The sequence below is a fragment of the Melanerpes formicivorus genome, unplaced genomic scaffold, assembly GCF_026170545.1.
Source record: "Melanerpes formicivorus ecotype bairdi unplaced genomic scaffold, bMelFor1.0.p_v2 SCAF_16, whole genome shotgun sequence".
In the NCBI taxonomy this organism is placed as follows: domain Eukaryota; kingdom Metazoa; phylum Chordata; class Aves; order Piciformes; family Picidae; genus Melanerpes; species Melanerpes formicivorus.
In genome coordinates, this window is record NW_027142368.1 from 12,316,568 (window position 1) to 12,340,869 (window position 24,302).

General features: G+C 62.1%; 2 protein-coding genes across 5 annotated transcripts; one reads left to right on the forward strand and one right to left on the reverse strand.

The window, feature by feature from the left end:
* Positions 1–321: 321 nt before the first annotated feature.
* Positions 322–11,424, reverse strand: PATL1 (PAT1 homolog 1, processing body mRNA decay factor). Of its 2 annotated transcripts, none has more exons than XM_068148178.1 (19): positions 11,327–11,424; positions 10,361–10,472; positions 10,009–10,220; positions 9,836–9,910; positions 8,126–8,320; positions 7,942–8,043; positions 7,739–7,828; positions 6,806–7,014; positions 6,641–6,727; positions 6,284–6,461; positions 5,086–5,209; positions 4,859–4,956; positions 4,695–4,754; positions 4,042–4,190; positions 3,356–3,515; positions 2,823–2,978; positions 2,115–2,206; positions 1,111–1,260; positions 322–948 (listed from the first exon to the last, which is right to left on the reverse strand). In XM_068148178.1, exons 1-19 carry the CDS (start codon positions 11,339–11,341, stop codon positions 927–929), a joined length of 2,286 nt encoding a protein of 761 aa, XP_068004279.1. In that variant the 5' UTR covers positions 11,342–11,424; the 3' UTR covers positions 322–926. The 2 variants fall into 2 exon arrangements, with proteins under 2 accessions (XP_068004279.1, XP_068004280.1); XM_068148179.1 differs by having other exon boundaries at positions 9,836–9,913; positions 11,327–11,423.
* A 1,048-nt stretch (positions 11,425–12,472) lies between these two features.
* STX3 (syntaxin 3) lies at positions 12,473–23,540 on the forward strand. Of its 3 annotated transcripts, none has more exons than XM_068148181.1 (11): positions 12,473–12,887; positions 14,690–14,770; positions 14,875–14,974; positions 15,086–15,160; positions 15,283–15,350; positions 16,632–16,740; positions 17,436–17,509; positions 17,594–17,728; positions 18,928–19,038; positions 20,743–20,860; positions 21,708–21,856. In XM_068148181.1, exons 1-10 carry the CDS (start codon positions 12,858–12,860, stop codon positions 20,830–20,832), a joined length of 873 nt encoding a protein of 290 aa, XP_068004282.1. In that variant the 5' UTR covers positions 12,473–12,857; the 3' UTR covers positions 20,833–20,860; positions 21,708–21,856. The 3 variants fall into 3 exon arrangements, with proteins under 3 accessions (XP_068004282.1, XP_068004281.1, XP_068004283.1); XM_068148180.1 differs by lacking the exon at positions 18,928–19,038 and adding an exon at positions 19,155–19,265 and having other exon boundaries at positions 12,478–12,887; XM_068148182.1 differs by lacking the exons at positions 18,928–19,038; positions 20,743–20,860; positions 21,708–21,856 and adding exons at positions 19,155–19,265; positions 22,780–22,881; positions 23,080–23,540 and having other exon boundaries at positions 12,487–12,887.
* Positions 23,541–24,302: the final 762 nt, after the last annotated feature.

Sequence of the window (24,302 nt, forward strand, 5' to 3'; positions counted from 1 at the left end):
AAGAAAAGAAAAGAAATGAACTTTCCACTTGATCAGTCAAGAGGGAGGGGGAGGGGGGCAGGGGGCAGCCAGGGGGGGTGTGTGTGTGGGGGGGTTGGTTAATGGCAGGGAGAAGTTACTCTGGGGGGGTAAATACCTACAATGTGCAAATCTCTTTTGTTTTCTTTTAAAAGCACAAAAAAAAAGGGAAAAAAGGAACAAAAAAAGTAAAATCAAACCCTCCCCCCCTCCCTTATTCCCCAGGAGCAGAACAGCAGAACCCACCTGGAGGAGGAGAGGAAAAAAGGGGGTGGGGAGGGGGAAGCACAATAAGAGGGGTGCCCCCCCCCCCCCCCTTATCACCTTTTTCTCTCCTCCCCCCACTTCCCCCCACCCCAGAGCTGCTGGGCCTGACCCTGGGGGCTGAGGGAAGGAGCTGATTTTTGGGGAAGACCAAGGCAAGTGTGCAAAAAAAGTGTGCACCAGCATTCACACAGCCAGGGAAGAGGGGGGAGAGGGAGGGGGCAGGACAGGAACCAAGCCTCAGTGCTCAGTCGGGGGTGAGGGGCACCCTGCTGCCCCACAAACAGAGCAGGGGGAGGCTTCTCCCAGCCCCACACTTCTCCCCCCCCTCCTCCCACTTTGCCCATAGTGTGCATGTGTGGGGAGGAGCAGCCTTCTGGTGGGTGGGAAAGAGGAAAGAAAGGGAGGGGGGAAGGGGGGCAGAGCAGGGAGAGGCAGCACGTTGTTGGGGGGAGCAGCCAAAACGCTTCCCCCCCCCCTCCACCCCACCCCCTCCCTCCCAGCCCCACCCTGAGAGAGGATTTTGGGGTGGGGGAAACCCAGCTGGGTGTCAGGGTGAGGTGTGGGGGGGGAGGGGACATCCTCCTGCCCTCCATCCATCCATCCATCCATCCATCCTCTGGATCACTCTGTGCTGAGGAGCTCTACCGGATGCCGTGCACTAAGCTGGTACCGGGGAACAACCAAATGGGGGAGGGGGAGCAGTCAGAGGAGCTGTGGGGTTCACCTTCTGCCCCACACTTGCACCCCCCAGCACCTCTGGCTTGCCCTCCACCCCTCATTTTCTTGTTCCCCCCCCCAAAGGAGGAGATGCCTGGTTCTACTCACTGCAATTTTGTCTCCAGCAGGTTGAGCTTCTGCTGGTCAACGTAGCGAGAGAAGAGGGAGATCAGGTTGGAAGGGGTGGACACAGGCTTGGCCAGGGCAGCCTGAGGGATGCGCAGCAGCTCCCGGGTTGCCATCAGCATCAGCTCAGTCCTGCCACAGAGGAGGAAGGATGAAGGGAAGGGTGAGAGGTGCTGAGGCTTTGGCTCCTCACCAAGCTCCCTCAGGGAGCCCCTGGCCTGTGGACGTCTCGCCGTGTCTGGCAGCGGAACCAAGGAGGGCGACCAAGTGGCCAAGGAGGTCACCAGCAAGCCTGGCTTGGGTCAGCAAGAGTGTGGCCAGCAGGAGCAGGGCAGGGATTGTCCCCCTGGACTGGGCACTGCTGAGGCCACAGCTGGAATCCTGGGGTCAGTTTTAGGCCCCTCAGTCCGAAGGCATCGAGGGGATGGAGCAGGTCCAGAGATGGGTAATAAAGCTGTGGAAGGGAACAGCTGAGGGAGCTGGGGGTGTTGAGCCTGGGGCAAAGGAGGCTGAGGGGAGAGCTTCTGGCTCTCTGCAGCTCCCTGCAAGGAGGCTGGAGCCAGGTGGGGGTTGGGCTCTTGTGCCAAAGAACAAGGGACAGGAAATAGCCTGAAATTGTGCTGGGGAGGTTTAGGTTGGACATGAGGAACAATTTGTTGCCCTTGAGGGTTGTCAAGGCCTGGACCAGGCTGCTCAGGGCAGTGGTGGAGAGGTTTTAAAGGCATAGAGATGTGGTGCTGAGGGCCATGGTTCAGTGGTCCCTGGCAGTGCTGGGTTAAGGCTTGGACTCCATGATCTCAAAGATCTCTTCCACCTCAAACCATTCTGTGACTCCATGATCCTTCTCCTTCAGCACCGTGGCCATTTCCAGTGCTGCTGCTGACAGCACCACTCAAATCACCTTCTGCCAAGCCCTTGTGACCCTGCACAACGCAGCACCCAGCCCCATCCCCACCTGCTCCCCACCCCCAGGGCAATCCACTCACCACTGGTTGTCCTGCATCAGCTCCGTGTTCGCATCCGAGCTCTGCAGCTCCTCCCCACGGCTCAGGACCAAGTACAGCAGGGACAGACCGAACTGTGGGGACACAGGCAGGGACATCAGGGGGGCAGGAGGAGGAGGGCAGGAGGGGGCCGAGGAGGAGGAGGAAGGGGGCAGGAGGGGGCCGAGGAGGAGGAGGGGGAGGGCAGGAGGGAGCTGATGGAGGAGGAGGGAGGGCAGGAGGGAGCTGATGGAGGAGGAGGGAGGGCAGGAGGGAGCTGATGGAGGAGGAGGGAGGGCAGGAGGGAGCTGATGGAGGAGGAGGGAGGGCAGGAGGGAGCTGATGGAGGAGGAGGGAGGGCAGGAGGGAGCTGATGGAGGAGGAGGGAGGGCAGGAGGGAGCTGATGGAGGAGGAGGGAGGGCAGGAGGGAGCTGATGGAGGAGGAGGGAGGGCAGGAGGGAGCTGATGGAGGAGGAGGAGGGAGGGGCAGGAGGGAGCTGATGGAGGAGGAGGGAGGGCAGGAGGGAGCTGATGGAGAAGGAGGGAGGGCAGGAGGGAGCTGATGGAGGAGGAGGGAGGGCAGGAGGGAGCTGATGGAGAAGGAGGGAGGGCAGGAGGGAGCTGATGGAGGAGGAGGGAGGGCAGGAGGGAGCCAATGGAGAAGGAGGGAGGGCAGGAGGGAGCTGATGGAGGAGGAGGGAGGGCAGGACCTTGTTTTGGAGCACAGCAGTGAGGTGCAGGTTGGGGGGCGCCGACGCGGTCGCGCTCTGAGGTAGGTTCGTTAGCTGCTGCACAAGGCTGGTGACAGTCCCCAAGGGGAGGTGGTAGAGAACATGGGAGAAGGGCCTCAACAGGCAGGGCAGCACCTAGGGACAGAGCAGAGTGGTGACAGGGACTTGAGCTTTCTTGAGGCTGGCTGGAGAAGATTTTTGGCTTCCAGTCGTCACCTGAGGAGTCAACACAGCCCTTTGGGGGAGCACTCAGCCAAGAGCTGGTGAAACAAAGGCCACATCTACCAGGAATCTCCCCCCTCCCCGCACCCAGTTTCCTTCCTGGTGAAGCTGGGCTGTGCTGGGCCAGCCAGCAGGCACTCCAAATGGGCTCTGCCAGGAGCTCAGACCTCCAGCAGCCTCCCAGGAGAGGAAGAAACCACCACGTCCTTTGCCGTGGGGATGAGAAGCTCCAGCTCCAAAGCCTACCCCAGAGTGAGGGGAAACCCTACTCCCAGTTCCTGGAATCTCACCTCATCCTGAGCATCCTTCTTGATGAGGAAGGGCAAGTTCCTGGCTGTTGCCATGAGGACATCAGCTGCTTGTTCAGGTGAGAGGAAGGGGAGGATCCGGGCCACCAGGCGCTTCCCTTTGCGGATGCACATGATCTGCATGAAGTGGTCATCGCTTGGCCTGCAGAGGAGAGGTGAAAAGGTGTCCAAGCCCTCACCTGGGGGCTGTGGGTAGCCCCCTGTGCCCCAGAAGAACCTCCCTGGGGAGGGGCAAGCAACACAGGAAGGACACCCTGAAGCCCAATCTCTGCCTGGTTGATGGGATGGACAGGAGGACAAGGTCTGGTTCCCCAGGGAGAAGCAAAGGAGGAGCCACCAAGGCCCTGGGGCCTTCTTTTGGCCATTGGTAGGCCAGGTCAGGTGAGAGGCAATGCAGTTAAAAAGAGGCCCTCAGAGATGGATGGGTGGAGAGCTCAGGGGGGAGACACCCAAGGAGCAGAGAGGCAGCAGCCCAGCTGCAGGGCTGGCAGCTCTGGGGCAGCGTCAACGATCGCAGGAGGAAAACGGCCAAGAAGAGGTCAAAACCAAAGGTTACTTCAGGCCCCCCAGCTCCCAGACACATCCCTGGAACCCTCAGCCTGCCTTTTCCTTGGGAAACAGGTCCTTGGGAAGCCATTTTCAGGAGCTTCAAGCGCTGAGTCACTCACCTGTCCTGCCCAGGTGCCTTCCCCCTCAGATTGTCATACATGTCGCAGATCTTCTGCTTCCTCTCGCCCATCAGGGCCGGCCGCTCGCCTTCCAGGCTCAGGAGGTAGCGTCTCTCGTAGTCCTCCACGTCCAGGAGGAGGCTGTAGGTCTGCAGGAGAAGCTTGGATCACAGCAGGGCACAGGGATCTCGCCATGGGATCCACTAGCCCGGCTCTGTAGAGATCCGGCCCCAGCCAGGGCTCTCCCATTGACTTCGCCGGGAAAGGAACCACATGTCCTGGGCCTCATTTGCCTCAAAGCCTCATTTGGACTCAAGAGTGAGGAGAATCTGTGACCTGCAAGCATCCATCCCCTCCTGTGGGGGCTGCAGAGATCCAACACCTCAGCTCTGAGTCAAGAATGGGCTCTGCAAAGCCTGGCCAGGCTGCTTTTGGGAAAGGGTGAAAGCAAGGCTGGTCCTCAGCCCCAGCTCTTCCTCGCCAAGGCTCCCCATCTCCTGCAAAGCAGCATCTCAGCCACTGCTGAGTGGTGACTTGTCCCCAGCTGGATGTCCAAAGCTCAGTGCTGTGCTGTGGTCTCCCTGGCTCTTTCTTTATCCTTTGTACCTCACCACAGACCCCTTGAGGGTCACAGGGAGCCTCCTCAAACTCACCTTCTCGATCGTGACGAGGGTCTGGCGCCTCTTGTCTCGAACCTGCTTCTCCTTCGTCTCCTGCCAGGGGAGGACAAGGGGTCAAGGACCAGGGCAGGTGGCTTCTCTGCTGGCTTGAGCACCAGCTGCCCCGTTGGGAGGGGATGAAGGGCCACAAAACTCACATCATCCTCGCTGCGGGAGGTCACCACCGCGTCGATCATCTTGCGCGGGTTGTTGACGCTGGAGACCGTGAGCTTCCCCAGCGAGCCCTCGAACTGCACTGCAGGAAGGAGGGAGAAGGGAAGCAAAGGGAGTCAAACCCCACCTCATCCTGCTTCACCTGCAGCCCAGGAGGAGTCCCTTGGTGACCTCTTCACCCACAGGTTGAGTGGAGGAAGGAGAGTTTTACCTGGCTTGTAGGTGTGCTCCAGCTTGGCCACCTGAGGCGTGATGAGTTTAGTGCGTTCCTTCTTGGGACCATCCCCGTGCACTTCCTCTGCTGCTGCCAACTTCTCCAGCTTCTGGAAGTAATTCTGAGGCAGGCAGAGAGGAGAGGTTGAGAGCCCCCCTCCAAGCCACTTGGTAAGGATTGATGCAACACATGCCTCTTCCCAGCCTCTGCTCCACTTCTTACCCAACCCTTATTGCTCTTCCAGACACACCACAAGCGTCTGAAGCCGCCGCTCTTCCCCCACGACTGCTGCACCCTCTCCTCTATCACCCCTTGAAGATTACAGAGGTCAAAGTTCCTCCCCAGCCCTCTCTTTCTCAACACAAACAATGCCAAATCCTCTCTCCCCAGCTCCCAGTGCTCCCCAGCACGCTCCAGTTGGCCCATCTTCCTCTGTCAGCAGCATGCCTGGGGCCTCCCACCCCGGCCAACATTTGGCTCTTTTGCAACGGCAGAGCTCTGTTGACTCACATCCCGCCTGAGGCCGCACCAGTTCCTCTTCTTTACTGGGAGAGCAGCTCACCCACAGCTCCCCAAACCCCCTCTGTGTCAGCATGATGCCTCCTGCCAGCCCCAGAGCAGAGGAACCACAGCTGAGCTCCCACCAGAGAGCTCAGACAGCCCCACAGGGAGCTCTCATCCCTCCTGGCCCACCACAGAGGGGGCAGGACTGCTCTGGCCCACATCAGCTGCTGGGGACTGTTCTCCCTGCTCCACCAACCACACTCCAGGACCAGAAACCCACCCCAGAAGACCAACTCAATCTCCCAAATCCATCCTACGTGGCTTGAAGACCTCCCCAGTCTCCCCTCACATGAAGTTGCCCTGTCCCACCTCAAACCCAGCTGAGATTTGAGAGTCCAGTTGTCCCCTTGCTGCACTCCTCTTATCTTGACCCTCTTAAATCCATGCCACCAGCATCCACCACCACCTCCTCAGCCCTGAAGATCTCATCCAAGATCAAGAAGGCAGCTCTCCCCTTCCTCACCTCACCTCACCCCACCTTTCTGCTTCCTCCACCACATTCCCCCTCAGCACTGGGAAGACACTGGGAGGACAGCATTTCCCCGTGGGAAGGTTAAGGAGCTTGCCAACCGTCAACCAAGGGGACTGGAGGTGCAGACGAGCGACCTGGGTGCTTCCCCACCCCTGGTACCTGGTAGTAATAGTCATCTAGGTAGGGATCAGTGCTCTGGAGCTGCATCATCTGGATCTTGGACACCCAATCCTTCTCCCTTTGCAGCATGAGGTTGGCATAGGGATCTTTGCGCTCCTGCTGGTTGCTCCGGTGGCCTCCCCGGTCCCCAACTGAGCCGTTGAGGCTCCGGTGCTGGCTGGCAGGAGGTAAGAAGGGACCCTGTGAGCACACAGGAGCTACAGGAAGGGACAGAGAGCGGTGCACAGGCTAATCCCCAGCAGCAAGGACCCCCCCACCCTCAGCAGAGAGTCGATGCAAAGCCACCCCCCTCCCCCAGGCACAGCAGGCAGCTCCCCTCTGGGCCAGGGCACTCACTTTCGGTTCTGCTGCCGCTGGTGCAGGAGCCGGCGGTGCTGGGGGTGCAGGTGGGTGGTATCCGGCCGGAACATCTGGGACTGGGGCCTGGAGAAGAGTTGGGAGTCCTCAAGAGCTGGCTACAGAGCAGGGGGAAGCGGGCAAAGGGAAGGGGATGGCACCTACCTGAGGCCCTGCAGGTGGGAGCCGGCGGGGCCCGGCGGATGCTGCGGCTGCGAGGGCGCCGGGGGAGCCCCGAAGAAGGCACGAAACCCGCTGGCAGGAGACATCATCTGCCCAACTCTGCCTTGGAGCAGCTTGGGATTGACAGAGGGAAGGGGGCTCCCAACCAGCCCAGAGACACGAGCAAACTGGCTGGGGGACATTCGGCCGGCCTGGCAGGGCAGAGAGGACAGCCCGAGTCAGGGACCTGGGGGCACGAGGCAGGGGCCAGGGAGGGTGGCTGGGTTTGGGTAGGGCAGAGAGGGCACCCCGAGTCAGGGACCTGGGGGCACGAGGCTGGGGCCAGGGAGGGTGGCTGGGTTTGGGTAGGGCAGAGAGGACACGTGGAGTCAGGGGCTTGGGGACATGAGGCAGGGGCCAGGGAGGGTGGCTGGGTTTGGGTAGGGCAGAGAGGGCACCTGGAGTCAGGGACCTGGGGGCACAAGGTAGGGGCCAGGGAGGGTGGCTGGGTTTGGGCTGGGCAGAGAGGCACAGAGGCAGCTCCTGCAGCCATACCAAGAGTAGCACAGAATCCCTGACTGGTTTGGGTGGCAAGAGACCTTCGAAGGTCACCTAATCCAACCCCCTCTGCAGTCAGCAGGGACATCCCCAACCAGGGCAGGTTGCTCAGGGCCCCGAACCACCTGGCCTGCAGTGGTTCCAGGGATGGAGCATCCCCCACCACTCTCTGGGCAGCCTGGGACAAGGTCTCACCACCCTCAGCATCACAGATTTCTCCCTTCTCCCCAGTCTGAATCTCACTCTTTGAAACCATCACCCTTTGCCCTGTCACAACAGGCCTGGCTCAAAAGCCTGTCCCCAGCTTTCTTCTTGGCTCTCCAAAAGATCCTGGCTGTGGTGAAGGGGAGGTCAGGAAGGGGTTGAGAAGGGCTTTACCTGGGCTCCTCCGAGCAGCTGCGCTCTCTGCAGGTGGGTGAGGACGGGAGAGACGCTGTGAGGGAAGGGGTGGCCCAAAAGGGAGGAGTTCTGGGGAAAAAGAAGGGAATGAAGCCTTGGGAAGGGCAGAGGAACTCTCAGTGGTTGAGGGGCACAAAGGCAGCACCCACACAGAGGGGTGGCAGAGGAGGAGGAGGAGGTACCGGGACGTTGCAGAGCTGGTTGGGGGACATCCTCTCGCCATAGGGAGCAGGGTAGCGCTGAGGCATCGTAGCTCGGATGTGGACAGGCTTTGGACATAGGATCTAGGGGAAAGGACCCAGCTCAGTCACCCTGGAGGAGCTCCCTCAGAGATTATCCTGCACCCTCTGGGCCCTGAGAAGGTACCTGCTGGTTGAAGTTGGGCACTGCAGCCTGCTTGGGAGGGGTGCCAATGGGAACAGCCCGGACTGGGGGGCTGCCGATGACGGGGGACGAGGAGCGGCGCGGCAGTGCCCGCTCCGAGGGGTCCCGCTCCTCCTCTCGGCTCTGAGGGGGTCTCTGAGGCAGGGCATAGTCCAGCACGGACACAGAGGGCATCTCCTGCCAGCAGAACAGGAGGAGAACATAGAATCATGGATTGGGTTGGGTTGAAGGGACCTTCAAAGCTCACCTAGTCCAACCTTCCTGCAGCCAACTCGAGCAGGCTGCTCAGAGCCCCAACCAACCTGAGCTGCAGTGGTGCCAGGGCTGGGGCAGCTCCCACCTCTCTGGGCAGCCTGGGACAGGCTCTCACCACTCTCTTCCTCCTCTCCCCCTCTGTCTTCCTTCTCTCCAGTCTGAATCTCCCTCTGTTAGTCCCAAACCACCACCCCTTGTCCTGTCACAACAGGCCCTGCTCCAAGGTCTGTCCCCAGCTTTCTCCTCAGCCCCCTGAGGCACTGAAAAGCCACCACAAGGTCTCCCTGGAGCCTTCTCTTCCCCAGGCTGAACAACCCCAACTCTCTCAGCCTGGCCTCACAGCAGAAGGCTTCCAACCCTCACACCCTCCAGAAGTCACTGTGACACCAAAGACTCCAGCACTGACTGCCCCAGCACAAGACAGCCACATCCTTCTTCCCACCCCACCCCCCATTCCACTTCCCCCCTGGCCCCCCAACCCTGGGAATTCCTGAGAACCCTCCCCACATTCCACACGGCTCCCAAGACCCTTTATGTAGTGGCAAGGCTGTGCCACAACCACTGTGGAAGGTCCACACTCAGCTCCCAGCCCTGCAGAGCCACACAACACGCTCTGCCTGCAATTAAAAACCTGACCCTTAATTAAATCACAGCAAACGAAATTCCTCTGCCTTGAGGCACCAATATTCCACATGGGGATGCCACCAGGATATCACTGGGACCCACAGATCACCAAGAACCACCCCCCCACCAGCTTGGCTCTCCAGCCCTGCAAGGGGTGATGTCTAGGAAGGCCTAGAGCTCAACTCAGGTCCACACAGACTCAGCCAGAGACAAAAATGACCTGGGGGTGGCCCCCCTCCAGCACTGTCCAGCCCATAGCAACACAGCACATCAACTGCTGAGGAGGTCTGGAGGGAGCATTAAGGAAGCCACCATGGCTACTACCATCCCTCCCCTAGCATCCTCACCCTCACCATGGCTACTACCACCCCCCCAGCATCCCCACCCCCACCATGGCTACTACCACCCCCCCAGCATCCCCACCCCCACCATGGCTACTACCACCCCCCCTAGCATCCTCACCCCCACTATGGCTACTACCACCCCCCCAGCATCCCCACCCCCACCATGGCTACTACCACCCCCCCTAGCATCCCCACCCCCACCATGGCTACTACCACCCCCCCAGCATCCTCACCCCCACCATGGCTACTACCACCCCCCCCCAGCATCCCCACCCCCCCCCATGGCTACTACCACCCCCCCCTCAGCATCCCCACCCCCCCCATGGCTACTACCACCCCCCCTAGCATCCCCACCCCCCCCATGGCTACTACCACCCCCCCCTAGCATCCTCACCCCCACCATGGCTACTACCACCCCCCCCAGCATCCTCACCCCCACCATGGCTACTACCACCCCCCCATACCACACCTGAGTGAGCAGAGGCCCCCGGATCCGCCGCAGGACTGCCGAGCTGTCCCAGATGCTGGAATTCAACCCTCCAGGCTGCTGGAACACAGACAGGGAATGAGCACAGAGCTGCTGAGACCCTCCCCCCACCTCTCCCACCTCGGATCCCCCACCCCCTCCAGCCCCATCCTCACCTGAGCGGGGACCTTGGTCTGCACGGCCTGCATGATGGCAGGGTCCTCCAGCTCGCTGTCGATGACCAGCCTGGTCAGACGTTCAGCCAAGGTGTCCTCAGGCTCACCCAGCAGGTCTGAATCCTCCCCACTGGGTCCATCCTGTTCCCTGTTGGCCACTGGTTTGTCCTCCAGCTCGGCCAGTCGCTCGTGTGCCTCCTGCCAGTCGTCGTCTGCAAGGGACCCACAGTGAGGGAGGCGCAGGGAGGGCCCCCTGGGGAGGGGCAGGGGCAGGGAGGGCATCACTGGGGCGGTGGGGCCCAGCCCCAAGGCTGTGAGGGGTGGTTTTGAGGGGCAGTCTCCCAGCACTCACCCACAGCCCCTGCTCCGAACGTGTCATCGTTGAACTGGTCGATATCTTCATCTTCCTCCCCCAGGGCCTGGAAGGCATCTTCATCCTCATCCAGGGGGCAGTCCTCCAGGGACTGGGGGAAGCAAGGATGGGGGAGGTCAGCACCGGTCTTTCACCCCTAGATGTACCCCATAACCCCTGCTCCCTCCATGAGGGCTCCCCCCTCCGCTCTCCAGGATGCTACACCTCCCAGAGGATGCCTTCTCCAGCCCATCATACTCCTCAGGTGACCCCCCCCCCCCCCCTCCACCTCTGATGACCCCCCTTATGCTGCCCAGCCTGTTACACCTCCCCAGTGACCCCTCTCCCGCCGGTCAGAGCCCCCATCTCTGCACTACAGAGCCTGTTACACCTCCCTGTGCCCCCCCAGGCTCCTGTCCCCACCCCATTATACAACCCCAGCGATCCCCCCCCTCGCCCCGCCGACTCGTCTCAGCCCGTTACACCATCTCCCCAGTGATCGCCTCCCAGCCCGTTACACCTGCTCGGTGACCTCCCCACTCCGATCCTCGCCCCATTATGCCTCCCCGGTGACTCCCTTCCAGCCCGTTACGCGTCCCCCGTCCCCTCCTTAACCCGTTACACTACGCCGGAGACCCCCTCCACTCCTCTCCTTAGTCCGCTAGACCCCAACGGTGACCTCCTCCCTGCCCCGCTACGCTCTCCAGTGACCCCCACCCCACCCAACCCCACCCTCCGGTACCGGGGCTACAGCACACTCCCCGGCTCCATACCCCACCACCTTCCCGGTTCCTCCGCAGGCCTCTCGGCAGCCGGTCGAGGCGGGGTAGGGGGGAGAGCGGGCCAGGGTGGGAAGGGGGCGCAACGAACCCGTTCCCGGCCCGGCGCGTCCCCTCCCCACCCTGGTCCGCGTTCCTCCTTCCCCATTAGACCCTCCCCCATCCTCTCTCCACCCTCCCCACGTACCTGATACCGGAACATGGCGGCGGCGGCGGCGCCCACCGCCCGTAGGCCCCGCGCCGCCCGCTCCGGCCCCAGGCCGAACCGCGCATGCGTAGCCGCGGGCGCACGCACATGACGTCATCACGCACGCCCCTTCTGCTAGCGGCGCACGCGCGAAGGGCAAGGGGACGGGATACTGCGAGGGGGCGTGGTCTCCCGAACGCCACGCCCCTTAGTGTGTTTAAAGGTCCCACCCCGGTTGCTCTTAAAGGGCCAGCGGCATTTCTTCGCCCCTTACCCACAGACGTGTCCCCTCAGCTGTGCCCTCCCAGCTATGTCCCCCATCTCCACCCGTGCCCTCCCAGCTATGTCCCCCATCTCCACCCGTGTCCTCCCAGCCATGTCCCTCCAGCCATGTCCCCTAACTGTAACCCATGCCCCCTAGCTGTGTCCCCTATTCATAAACACATCCCCCAGTGTTGTTCCCACCCACACCCGTGGCCATGTCCACCGCAGTGTGACCTGTGGGGTCAGCTCCGTGTCCCCTGTCACCCCTTTTGCGACTTCTATCCCCAGCCATGCCCCCTGGATGTGTCCCTCTAGCCATGCCCCCTTTCCCCAGCCATACCCCCCTCTCCCTGTGTTGCCCTGCTGTGTCCCCTGTCCCCAGCTGTGTCCTCCCTTCTGTGTCCCCTATCTGCAGCTGTGTCCCCCCTTCTATGTCGCCTACCTGTACCTGTGACTCCCCTTCCATATTCCCTATCCCCAGCTGTGTCTCCTGTCCCCAGCTGTGTCCCCCCTTGCATGTTCCCTCTCCCCATCTGCATCCCTGAAGCTGTCCCCTCTCCACAGACATGCCTCCCCTTTCCACGTCCCCTACCCCAGCCATGTCCCTCAGCTGTATCCCCCCACCCATGCCCCCTCACCCCAGCCATGTCCCCTAACTGCAAACCCTCATCGATATCCCCTCTCCCCAGCTGTGTCCCCCAGCTGTGCTCCTGTGTCCCGCCATCCATGTCTCCTCTCCCCACATCCCCCACGGTGTCTCACCCACCCACATCCCCTAACTGTGACCCCCCCCCGCCAATCCGTGTCCGCTCTCCCCAGCCGTGTCCCCGTTGCAGCCACCCGTGACAGAGAAGGACACGTCGTCGTCACCACGTGTCCCTCGTGGGGACCAGCTTCCTCATCGAGCCTCCGAGCTGCTCCACGTCCACACCCCACAGCCCCTCCACATCCACCCTCCAGCCTCATTACCAGCTCACGGGGGGTGGCCAGGGCCACCAACACCGGCTCTCCTTTAACCAAACCGGTGTCCCCGGGGTGTCCCCAGGTGAAGGGTGGCTCCACCTCGTCCCTCCCCTCGGCGCCTTCCTGCCTTCCTTGCGCCTGTCACTGGGGATTAGCGGAGGGACAACAGCCTTGGGCTTGGGGACAGGGGGGACAGGGCCACCGCCACCTCGCCTGGATGTAGGAAGCCCGGGCTTGGCCAGGGAGGACCAAGCGCTGAGGTGGGCAAGGACGGGGGGACCTCCCCCCAGCCCTTGGGGGCACCATGAAGGACCGGCTGGAGCAGCTCAAAGCGGTGAGAGACCTCCCCCCCAGCCCACCCCCAACCCGTGGGGGCAGCTCCAGGGGTGGGGGGTCACCCAAGGGGAGCTGGGACCCTGGCACGGGGGGCCCTCGGTGACATGGGGATGGGGGTCCTTAAAAACCCCACTTCATAGGGGATGGAGGACCCTGAGACCCCATCCCATGGTTGATGGGGGTGCTGGGGGGTGGGGGGGGGAGGCATGGGGATGGATGGCTTCAAGACCCAGGTCTGTGGTGGATGGGGACATCATGGGATGGATGTCACCAAGCCCCCATGCCATAGTGAATTTATGGAGGTGGGGGGTCCTGAGACACCACCTCGTGGTGGATGGAGGGGGGGTCCTGGGGACAGGTGGCCCCAAAATTCAAGTTTGTGGTGGGTGGGGGCATTATGGGGGTGGCTGTCACTGGGATGCCATCCCATGGTGGGTGGGTCGTTGGGTGGGAGTCCCTGAGACTTCACCCCATGCTTGTTGTGGGAGTCGTGAGTGTGGGGGGACCCTGAGACCCCCACCCCAGGGTTGATGGGGTGGTTATGGGGAGGGGATAGCCCCAAGACCCAGGTCTGTGGTGGATGGGGACATCGTGGGGATGGATGTCACTGAGACCCCACCCCGTGGGGGATGGAGACACAATGGGGGTAGGGGGAGAGGTCTGTGAGCCAGACCCCCCCCCAGCTATGGGGGTGTCAGGTGGAGGGGACTGCAGGGGCTGGTAAGATCTGTGGGTTCGGGGGGGTGGGCATTTTGGGGTGACAAGAGGGTCACCTCAAAGAGGGTCACCTCAAAGAGGGTACTGTGGGGTGTAGTGGGGACACACCAGCCCAAACTCACACTGCGTGGGGCAGAGGGGGTGTCCCTTCTCCGGGGGGGGGGTCCTGTAATGGTTGTGGGGTGTCCATGGAGGCCAGCACCCCGTCCTGCACCCCACATCTTGCTGCCACCACCTCTGCTTCCTCCTCCCGCTCTTGCCCTGCCCTGGGGCCCCACTGTCCCCCCAGCTTCCTGGGGCCAGCCCTGCGCCGCTGTGAGCTTCCCTTTGGACGCTCTGGGGGGATCCCAGCTGCCCTCCAAGCTGTGTCAGGGCCCCAGCGTGGGGCAGGCAGCCGCGGCAGGGAGGCTTGGCAGGGATTTAGTGGGGATTACGAAGTCATCAGATAAAAGCCCTGGGGGGGGCAAAGGGATTAATTTTATTTTTACTCTGGCGGGAGGAGACCAAAAGGGGGAGGGGGGGGTGGAGAATGTCGGGGGTCCCCTGCTGGGGTCTGTCCCCGTCTTGTCCCCCCCTGCCACCTCACAGGCAGGCACTGTGGTGCTGAATGGGGTGAGGGGAGGTGGAGGGGGTTGGATTTGGCACCCCCCGAGAAGGGATGGAGGTGGGTGGCCCTTGGAGGGGCGGGGTGGGGGATGACAGATGTGGTGTCACGGCCAGGGGTGACAGCCACCCTTGGGCCCCCTGCTGAGCCCCGGTGCTGCCTGGAGCTGCCACCGGACAGAGGTTGGGGCCATGAGACCCTGTCCCATCCCTGTCCCCATCCCTGTCACCGTCCCCTCCCTCCAGCCAAGCCTGGCAATCCCTTAATTCCTCAGCCAGATGTGAGAAGCTTGGCCGCCCCCCCCAGCCCTCCCCTCCCCGCTGCAGCTGTCCGTCCGTCCGTCCCCCACGTGGGCCACCACGTCCCCACGGCTGACTCGTGCCTCGTCCCCCCCTGACCCCGCAGGGCTGGTGGGGAGGGGGCTCTGTGGTTGCCACCCGCGGGAGGGGGCAGTCACACTCCCCACCATCGCCCCTCAGAAACAGGACGCAGACGATGACACCGAGGAGCTGGAGATCGCTGTGGACAACACGGCGTTCATGGACGAGTTCTTCTCGGAGGTGAGGTGGGGGACAGATGTGAGACCACCCCCCCTCGAAACGCCCCCCCTCCCTGCCCCCCAAGCCCCTTCTTTGCTCCCCACCCCCCTGCTTGGCTCGTGCAGATCGAGGAGACCCGGCAGAACATCGACAAGATCTCGGAGAACGTGGAGGAGGCCAAGAAGCTCTACAGCGTCATCCTCTCGGCCCCCATCCCCGAGCAGAGTGAGTGTGGGGGGCACTGCTCCCCCCTGCCCCACCTCCCCAGGTCGCCTGTCCCCTCCCTGGGGACGTTCCCGTGCTGGCTTCCCCGCCTCATGTGCTGTCACCCCGCAGAGACCAAAGATGACCTGGAGCAGCTGACCACAGACATCAAGAAAATGGCCAACAGCGTCCGCAACAAGCTGAAGAGTGAGTGGCTGTGTGGCCCCACCTGCTCCCCCCACGGGGTCCCCCTTGTCCTCACAGGGAGGGCAGGCTGTGCTGGGAGCACTGGGCAGGTCCCTGATGGCCTGGGGTTTGCATCTCCCCAGGCATGGAGAGGAACATTGAGCAGGATGAGGACAGGTCCTCCGCTGACCTCCGGATACGCAAGTCTCAGGTGAGCTGCGGCCCCCCAGGACCTGCTGCTGGGGGTTGTCCAGGTCCCACCCTGTCTCCACCCCATCCTCCACAGGCTGGCATGGAGGGGCATGTCCTGGGTGTCCCCAGGTCTCCCAGCTCCATCTCTAGCAGCATCCCCCTGTCTTAGACACGCTGTGGCTGGGTGCTCCCAGGCTTTGTGTCCCTCTGCCCTGTTCCCCATGGGCTGCAATGTGCCACCTTCTGGGTCCCCAGCTCCAGCACCTCATCCTGTCCTGTCTCCTGGCCCAGAGTGTCACCAGTCTTGTCCCTGGCCCCATCCTCAGCACCCTACCTTGTCTCCTGGGGCTGGAATGTGTCATGTCTGGGGCGTTCCCAGTGTCACATCCCCTGTCCTAGCTCTTGTCCCCTGGGAGAATGGCCCATAGGCACGTGTCATGCCTGGGGTGTCCCAAGCCATGAGTCCTTGTCCCCATCCCCAGCACTGGGTCCTGTGCTCCAGGGTTGGGACATGCCATGCCTAGGGTGTCCCATGTCTCCACCACACATTCCTGGGTCCTGCTGCTTGTGGACCAGAGAGGTGCTGTCTGTGGTGTCCCCAACCCCATGTCCTTGTCCCCATCCCCATCCCTGGGTCCTGCTGCCTGTGGGACCAGGCAGGTGCCATGCCCCAGGTGCGTCCCCAGCCGGTGTCCTTGTCCCTATCCCCATCCCTGGGTCCTGCTGCCTGTGGAACCAGGCAGGTGCTGTGTCCATGGTGTGTCCCCAACCCCATGTCCTTGTCCCTGTCCCCATCCCTGGGTCCTGCTGCCTGTGGGACCAGGCAGGTGCTGTGTCCATGGTGTGTCCCCAACCCCATGTCCTTGTCCCTGTCCCCATCCCTGGGTCCTGCTGCCTGTGGGACCAGGCAGGTGCCGTGTCCGTGGTGTATCCCCAGCCGGTGTCCTTGTCCCTATCCCCATCCCCATCCCTGGGTCCTGCTGCCTGTGGGACCAGGCAGGTGCCATGCCCCTGGTGTTTCCCCAGCCCGTGTCCTTGTCCCTATCCCCATCCCTGGGTCTTGCTGCCTGTGGGACCAGGCAGGTGCCGTGTCCGTGGTGTGTCCCCAGCCCGTGTCCTTGTCCCTGTCCCCATCCCCATCCCTGGGTCCTGCTGCCTGTGGGACCAGGCAGGTGCCGTGTCCGTGGTGTGTCCCCAGCCCGTGTCCTTGTCCCTATCCCCATCCCTGGGTCTTGCTGCCTGTGGGACCAGGCAGGTGTCGTGTCCGTGGTGTGTCCCCAGCCCGTGTCCTTGTCCCCAGCACTCGGTCCTGTCCCGCAAGTTCGTGGATGTGATGACCAAGTACAACGAGGCGCAGGTGGATTTCCGGGAGCGCAGCAAGGGCCGGATCCAGCGGCAGCTCGAGATCAGTGAGTGCCCCGCCCCCTGCACAGGCCCCGCCCCCGCCAGTACCAGTGGGGGGGATTTGGACTCCTGACCACGCCCCCTTTGGGATGGATGGGCGGGGCCAGCCGCCAGAACCCCACCCCTTGGGGCAAAGTGGGCGGCCTCAGGCCGTAGGCCACACACCTCCCTGGACGAACTGGGTGGGGTTAGAGTATAGGCTCCTCCCCTTTGGTAGAAGTAGGTGGAGCCAGGTCCCATAGGCCCCACCTCCTTTGCTAGAGTGGGTAGGACCTGTCCCCCCACTTTCCCTACCCTCATCCCACCCTATTCCACCCTGTTCCACCCTGTCCCCACCCTTTCCTAACCCCTTCCCATCCTTATCCCACTCTATTCCCACCTCTGTCCTACCCCTATCCCACCCCTGTCCCACTGCTGTCCCCACCTCTACCCTACCCCTATCCCACCTCTGTCCCCAACCCCGTCCCACCCCTGTCCCACTGCTGTCCCCACCTCTACCCTACCCCTATCCCACCTCTTTCCCCACCCCTGTTCCATTTTGTCCCACCCCTGTCCCACCTCTACCCCCACACCATCCCATCCCTATCCGACTCCTGCCTCACTCCTGTCCTCTCCTTATCCCACCTCTGTCCCACCCTATCCCACTCCTGTCCCACCTGCTCTCCCATCCTTGTCCCACCCTGTCCCCACCTGCCCGCAGCCGGCAAGAACACGACGGACGAGGAGCTGGAAGAGATGCTGGAAAGTGGGAACCCCTCCATCTTCACCTCGGGGGTGAGCAGCGGTCTGGAGGGGACACCAGGAGGGACACAGGGACCTGGATGAGGGCCACCAACCCTGTCCTGCTGCCCGTTGCAGATCATGGACTCGCAGATCTCGAAGCAGGCGCTGAGCGAGATCGAGGGGCGGCACAAGGACATCGTGCGGCTGGAGAGCAGCATCAAGGAGCTCCACGACATGTTCGTGGACATTGCCATGCTGGTGGAGAACCAGGTGTGCTGGTGGGACAGCAGGGACCTGGATATGATAGCAGGGACCTGTGCATGAGGACAGCAGGGACCTGGATATGAGAGCAGGGATCTGTGTGTGGGGACAGCAGGGACCTGTGCATGGGGACAGCAGGGACCTGTGTGTGGGGACAGCAGGGACCTGGATATGACAGCAGGGACCTGTGCATGGGGAGAGCAGGGACCTGGATATGACAACAGGGAGCTGTGCATGGGGACAGCAGGGACCTGTGTGTGGGGACAGCAGGGACCTGTGCATGAGGACAGCAGGGACCTGGATATGACAACAGGGAGCTGTGCATGGGGACAGCAGGGACCTGTGCATGGGGAGAGCAGGGACCTGGATATGACAGCAGGGACCTGTGCATGAGGACAGCAGGGACCTGGATATGACAACAGGGAGCTGTGCATGGGGACAGCAGGGACCTGTGTGTGGGGACAGCAGGGACCTGTGCATGAGGACAGCAGGGACCTGGATATGACAGCAGGGACCTGGATATGACAGCAGGGACCTGTGCATGGGGACAGCAGGGACCTGTGTGTGGGGACAGCAGGGACCTGTGCATGGGGACAGCAGGGACCTGGATATGACAGCAGGGACCTGTGCATGGGGACAGCAGGGACCTGGATATGACAGCAGGGACCTGTGCATGGGGACAGCAGGGACCTGTGTGTGGGGAGCTGGGCATGGGGACTGCAAGGAGCAGGCCATGAGATGCGAAGGAGACCTCTGTATGAGGACAAAAAGGAACCTGTGCAAGGGGACAGCAGGGACATGAGTGTGGGGACAAGTGGGAAGCTGAGAGTGGGGACAAGCAGGAACTTCTGCACGGGGACAGCAGGGACCTGGCTAAGGGGCCAAGAAAGGACCTGTGCAAGGGGACAAAGAGGAACCTGGGCATGAAACCGCCCAGGCACTGTCGCCCAGGGCTGCCCAGAGCCCCGTGGGGACGCAGGGGTGGGCAGAGGCGTGTGTCCCCGGCACCACGGTGGCCCTGGCCGCTCTCTCAGCCCCCTTTTTGTCCCCCCCATGCCACGCGAGGAGCCACTGTGCCCGCTGGGGACGGGTGAGTACCTGCGCCGTGGGGCCCGCGCCGCTCGCCGTGGGGCCGTGCCGAACGCCACCACCCGTGGCACCACGCCACGGTGTCCCCCCTGAGCGTGTCCCCTCTGCTGTCCCCGCAGGGTGGGCTGCTGGATAACGTGGAGCAGCACGTCCGGCAGGCGGCCGAGCACGTGGAGCAGGGCCACCAGCAGACCAAAAAAGCTCTGCAGTACCAGGGCCAGGCACGCAAGGTGGGTGGGTGGGGGGAGGCTGAGTGCCACCCCCCTTGGGTGCTCTCAGAGTGTGTGTGTGTCTTGTCCCTCCTCTTTCTTCGCCTGTCCCCGGCCGTCCCCGCCCCGCCCCGCAGGGGACCATGATCGACCGCATCGAGAACAACATGGACCAGTCCGTCGGCTTCGTGGAGCGGGCGGTGGCCGACACCAAAAAGGCTGTGAAGTACCAGAGTGAGGCCAGGAGGGTGAGATGGACCAACGGCCCCAGTGTCCCCACAGTGTCCCCTCCGCAGCCCTGGCATCCCCAAGGCATCCTCAAGGCATCCCGTTGTCCCTGTGTGTCCCTCTGCGTGCCATCACGCCTCCCAGTGCTCCCAGGACCTTCCTCACATAGCCTCCGGTAGACCTAAAGCCCCCTTGTGTTCCCCAGCTACTTCATGTGTCCCCCAGCCACTTCATGTGTCCCCCAGCCACCCCCAGTGTCCTCTTCTATCCCTCAGCATCTCCCCATGTGTTTCCCAACCACTCCTCACGTCTCCCAACCACCTCTCCTGTCCCCCAGCCACCCTTTGTGTCCCCCAGATACCCTTTGTGTCCCCCAGCCACCCCCAGTGTCCTCTTCTGTCCCTCTGCATCTCCCCATAACCTCCAGAGGCTCTGAAAACCCCTTGTGTCCCCCAGCCACTTCTCATGTCCCCCAACCACCTCTCCTGTCCCCCAGCCACTTCTTCTGTCCCCCAGCCACTTCTTCTGTCCCCCAGACACCCTTTGTGTCCCCCAGACACCCTTTGTATCCCCCAGCCACCCCCAGTGTCCTCTTCTATCCCTCAGCATCTCCCCATGTGTTTCCCAACCACTCCTCACGTCTCCCAACCACCTCTCCTGTCCCCCAACCACCTCTCCTGTCCCCCAACCACCTCTCCTGTCCCCCAGCCACCCCCAGTATGTTCTTCTATCCCTCAGCATCTCCCCATGTGTTTCCCAACCACTCCTCATGTCTCCCAACCACCTCTCCTGTCCCCCAGCCACCCTTTGTGTCCCCCAGCCACCCCCAGCGTCCTCTTCTATCCCTCAGCATCTCCCCATAACCTCCAGAGGCCCTGAAAACCCCTTGTGTCCCCCAACCACCTCTTCTATCCCAAACCACCTCATGTCCTCCAGCTACCCCACATTCTCCCCCTTCTCTGTCCCCCAGCATCTCCTCATGCTCTCCAGGGACCCTGAGAACCACTTCTGTCCCCCAGCCACCTCTTGTCCCTCAACCACTTTGTGTCCCTCAGCCATCCATTGTGTCCCACAGCCACCCCTTGTGTCCTCCCCCCCACCTCTTGTGTCTTCCAGCCTTTTGTGTCCTCCAGACACCCCTTGTGTCCTCCCCCCCAACCCTCGTGTCCCCTAGCTACCCTCTAGATGACACCCACAGCTCCCATTGGCCACCAGCCACCCCCAACCACCCCAGCCAGTTCCTGGTCCTCTCTTATGCCCTCCCTGGAGGTTGGCATCTCTGTCCTTCTCTGCCCCCTCACCTCCAACCCCACCCTTGGAACCCCTCAGGTGTGATGAGCTGGTGAGGGGGGGCTCAGCCCCCCCTGCCTTGTCCCTGGGTCTGCAGCATCTCTGGCTCTTCTGGGCTCCTCTGGGCCCACTTCTGCTCTCCATGTGTGTCCCCAAACCACGGGGCAGGTGTCACCCCAGCCCCATCTCCACTCTTGCCCTCTCCAGAAGATGCTGATCTTGGCAGCAGTTGTGGTGCTCTTGCTGGGGACAGTTGCCCTCATCATCGGACTGTCCGTGGGGCTAAACAAGAAATAGCCCCCAAGACTGGGGGGGGCTGTGGTCTGTAAGTGTTTGGGGACCCTCAGCACAGGGACATGGAGGGCTTGGGGACAGTGGGCTGGCAGGATGAGGCTGCTCTGTGTCCCAGTGCTGAGATCTGGCTCTGTGGCGGTTTGGTTTCTGCTGCTGCTGCTTTTGGGGCTGGGGGTCCTGGTGTGAGGAGCTTCGTGGTGCTCAGCACTGCTGAGGCCACACCTGGAATCCTGGGGTCAGTTTTGGGCTTCTCACTCCCAGAAAGGCATTGAGGAGCTGGAGCAGGGTCAGAGAAGGGCAACCAAGCTGGGGAAGGGCCTGGAGAAGAGGGCTGGGGAGGAGCATCTGAGGGAGCTGGGGGTGTTGAGCCTGGAGCAAAGGAGGCTGAGGGGAGACCTTCTGGCTCTCTGCAGCTCCCTGCAAGGAGGCTGGAGCCAGGTGGGGACTGGGCTCTTGTGCCAAGGAACAAAGGACAGGACAAGAGGAAAGGACCTCAAGTTGTCCTTTAGGTTAGGTATCAGAAGAAAGTTCTTCACTGAAAGGGTTCTCAAAGCCTGGCACAGGCTGCTCAGGGAGGTGGTTGAATCCCCATCCCTGGAGGTGTCTCAAAGAGGCAGAGATGTGGTGCTGGAGCCCATGGTTTAGCCCCAGCCTTGGCAGAGGTAGAGAATGGTTGGACTGGATGATCTCAAAGGTCTTTTCCAACCAGCTCTGTGGCTCTGCCTGGGGGCCTGTGCTCCCCAGGGCTCTGGGTTTCAGCTCCATGCTTGGCTCCATGCTCCCCACGCTGGTCCCTGCCATCCCCATTCCCTGCTGCATCCCATCAGCTCCTTCCCCTCCAGCCTCTCCAGCTGACATCTCCTCTTTCCCTCCTCCAGACATGTCCAACCATCCCAGTGGTGATAGCTCCCAGCTGGACCCTTCCCAGCATCACATCCTGCTCCTCTCCTCTCCCTGCTCCTCCTGGACCTGCTGCCCTCATGTGCCAGCTCCTCCAGCTCAGCACCACTGCCTCTCCCTCCACACTGGGACCCTGACACTGGAGTGTCCCCCTCCACTGGACCATTCCCTGCCAGTGCCTCATGTCCCCTGCAGGGAGGGGACAAGATTTGACTGTTCATTTTCTCTTTGCTGAGAAACCAACTTCTCCTTGTCCCCCATCTCTTGTCATGGGGGCAAGAAGAGATGAGGGCCAGGCTCTCATCTGCATGGACATCGTGGGAGGACAAGGGATGATGCAGCTATGGCCAGGACAGGAAGGTTTGGTGGCACCAGCAGCTGCCAGCAGGTCTGGCCATGCTTTGCTGTCCCCTGTGCTGAGCAGACTGAGCTACCAGGGACCTTATCTGCCCTTGGCTCTGATGGCTGGTGGTGGCATGGCCCCAGATGCTCACTGCCCCAGCACCATGAGGAGCTGGGATGGGAGGATGTGGTGGTCACCCAAAAGGAACCTGGTGGTCACCAAAAAGTCCTCTTACAATAAAGGTCCCCACTGCCACCCACCCTGTGTGCTCAGTGTGACAATGGGCTGCTGAGGGGACAAGTGGGGGTCCTGCCACCTCCAGAAACCCAAGGCAGGGGATGAGCACAGCTGCGACTCAGCCTGTGGTGGCCACGATGGTGGCTTTGGCTCAGGACCCAGAGCCTGGGACTGGCCCCAGCTTTGAGGTGCTGCAGTGACACAGCCCCTCGAGAAGATGTGACAGGGCAGTGTGGGGCTGGGCACATCCCAAAGGCCCACAGTCTCTGCCAGGCTGGGCCAGACCTTCTTCCTCAGTGCTCCTGGGTAAGTCACAGCCTCGGGGACTGTCCCAGCAGGACACAGGACCAGCTCACACCTGTCCCACTGCCTCCTCATCCTCCATCCCTTGTTCCCCAACCCCTGTCCCTTGTCCCTGCTCCCCAGCTCCATGCCACCCACATGTCACAGCCCCCTCTCTCCCCATGCAGAAGAAGATCCTGATCATGCTGTGCTGCATCATCCTTGCCATCATCTTGGCTTCCAGCATCGGGAGCATCTTCGCCTGAGACCCTCCACCAGCTGCCCTCCAGGTGAGTGGGTGCCTGGTGGGAGGATGCAAACTGAGGTCCCTGCTCACCCCCCACCCCCAAGGCACAGGTTTGGGCCTGGGTGGGGTCGAGTTGGGTGGCATTCACCCAACAGCAGGGTGACCCTAAGCAGCCCCATCAGGGGGTGATGAGAGCCCTATCTTCTTCCTCAGTGTCACCTCATCTTCCTCCCTGTTGCAGGTGGCCTTTCCTCCTCCTACCCCCCCCCGTCTTGGATGATCCCACCTGCATCCAACCTGCTGCTCCAGCCATGGGAGAGACCCCAGGACCCTCCTGCCAAGCCCTCAGCCCAGCAGCCCTGAGGACAGTCCGGAGGAGCCCACCTGCCCTTTCCTTCTCTCCCCTCCCACCACTGGGTGAAGATCCCAAGGTTTACCCCCACTGCCCTTTGCTCCCCATCCTCCACTTTGGCTGATGGTGACAAATCAGCCCCTTCCTCGGTGGCAGAGCAGCCAGAGGAGCCGCGTTCCTCCCCGGGGCAGCGTGTGGGTGACGGTGAGGGCTCTGCCTTGCTTGGGGTGGAAGCTGGAGCCTCCCTCCTCGCTCAGAGCTTCTCCACGGTGACTTCTCCATCTCCTTGGCTCTTGGGATGTGCAGCTGCCCACACCAGAGCCCTCCTCCTGAATAAAAACATCACCCACACCCTGCTCCTGGGGTGCTGCCTTGCTTTTGGGGGTGGGTTCTGCAGCAGGAGACAAGCCCTGCCGCAGCCACAGGCTCACAGGAAGTTAGGGGTTGGAAGGGACCTCTGAAGATCATCCAGTCCAAGCCCCCTGCCAGAGCAGGGCCATAGAACCCAGCACAGGGCACAGAGGAACACATCCAGATGGGGCTTGGAAGGCTCCAGAGAAGGAGACTCCACAACCTCTCTGGGCAGCCTGCTCTAGGGCTCTGGGACCCTCACAGGGAAGAAGTTCCTCCTCCTGTTGAGGTGGAAGCTCCTGTGCTGGAGTTTCCATCCATTGCCCCTTGTCCTGTCACAGGGTGCAGCTGAGCAGAGCCTGTCCCCTCCCTCCTGAGCCCCAGCCCTCAGCTATTGATAGACATTGATCAGATCCACCCTCAGTCTTCTCTCCAGACTGAACAGCCCCAGGGCTCTCAGCCTCTCCTCACAGGGCAGTGCTGCAGTCCCTTCAGCATCCTCACAGCCCTCCACTGAACTCTCTCCAGCAGATCCCTGTCCCTCCTGAACTGGGGAGCCCAAAACTGGAGGCAATATTCCAGGTGTGGTCTCACCAGGGCAAAGCAGAGGGGGAGGAGAACCTCCCTCCACACTCCTCCTAATGCACCCCAGGATCCTATTGGCCCTCTTGGCCACCAGGGCACATTGCTGCCTGTGGTGGGTTGAATATCCCCTTCCCCATTAAAACTACCTAAACCCACCCTACTGCCCCATGGAGACC

Excerpts from the sequence above, each read along its gene's own strand:
- PATL1 (XM_068148179.1), bottom strand. Across the intron at positions 6,462-6,640 it reads CAGCGGCAGCAGAACCGAAA|CCAGCACCGGAGCCTCAACG; the intron begins GTGAGTGCCCTG and ends ACCTCCTGCCAG. Across the intron at positions 949-1,110 it reads CTGCTGGAGACAAAATTGCA|CTTAGTGCACGGCATCCGGT; the intron begins GTGAGTAGAACC and ends CCCCGGTACCAG.
- STX3 (XM_068148181.1), top strand. The coding sequence starts at position 12,858 with ATGAAGGACCGGCTGGAGCAGCTCAAAGCG. Across the intron at positions 12,888-14,689 it reads GGCTGGAGCAGCTCAAAGCG|AAACAGGACGCAGACGATGA; the intron begins GTGAGAGACCTC and ends ATCGCCCCTCAG. Across the intron at positions 17,510-17,593 it reads CCTCCATCTTCACCTCGGGG|ATCATGGACTCGCAGATCTC; the intron begins GTGAGCAGCGGT and ends TGCCCGTTGCAG.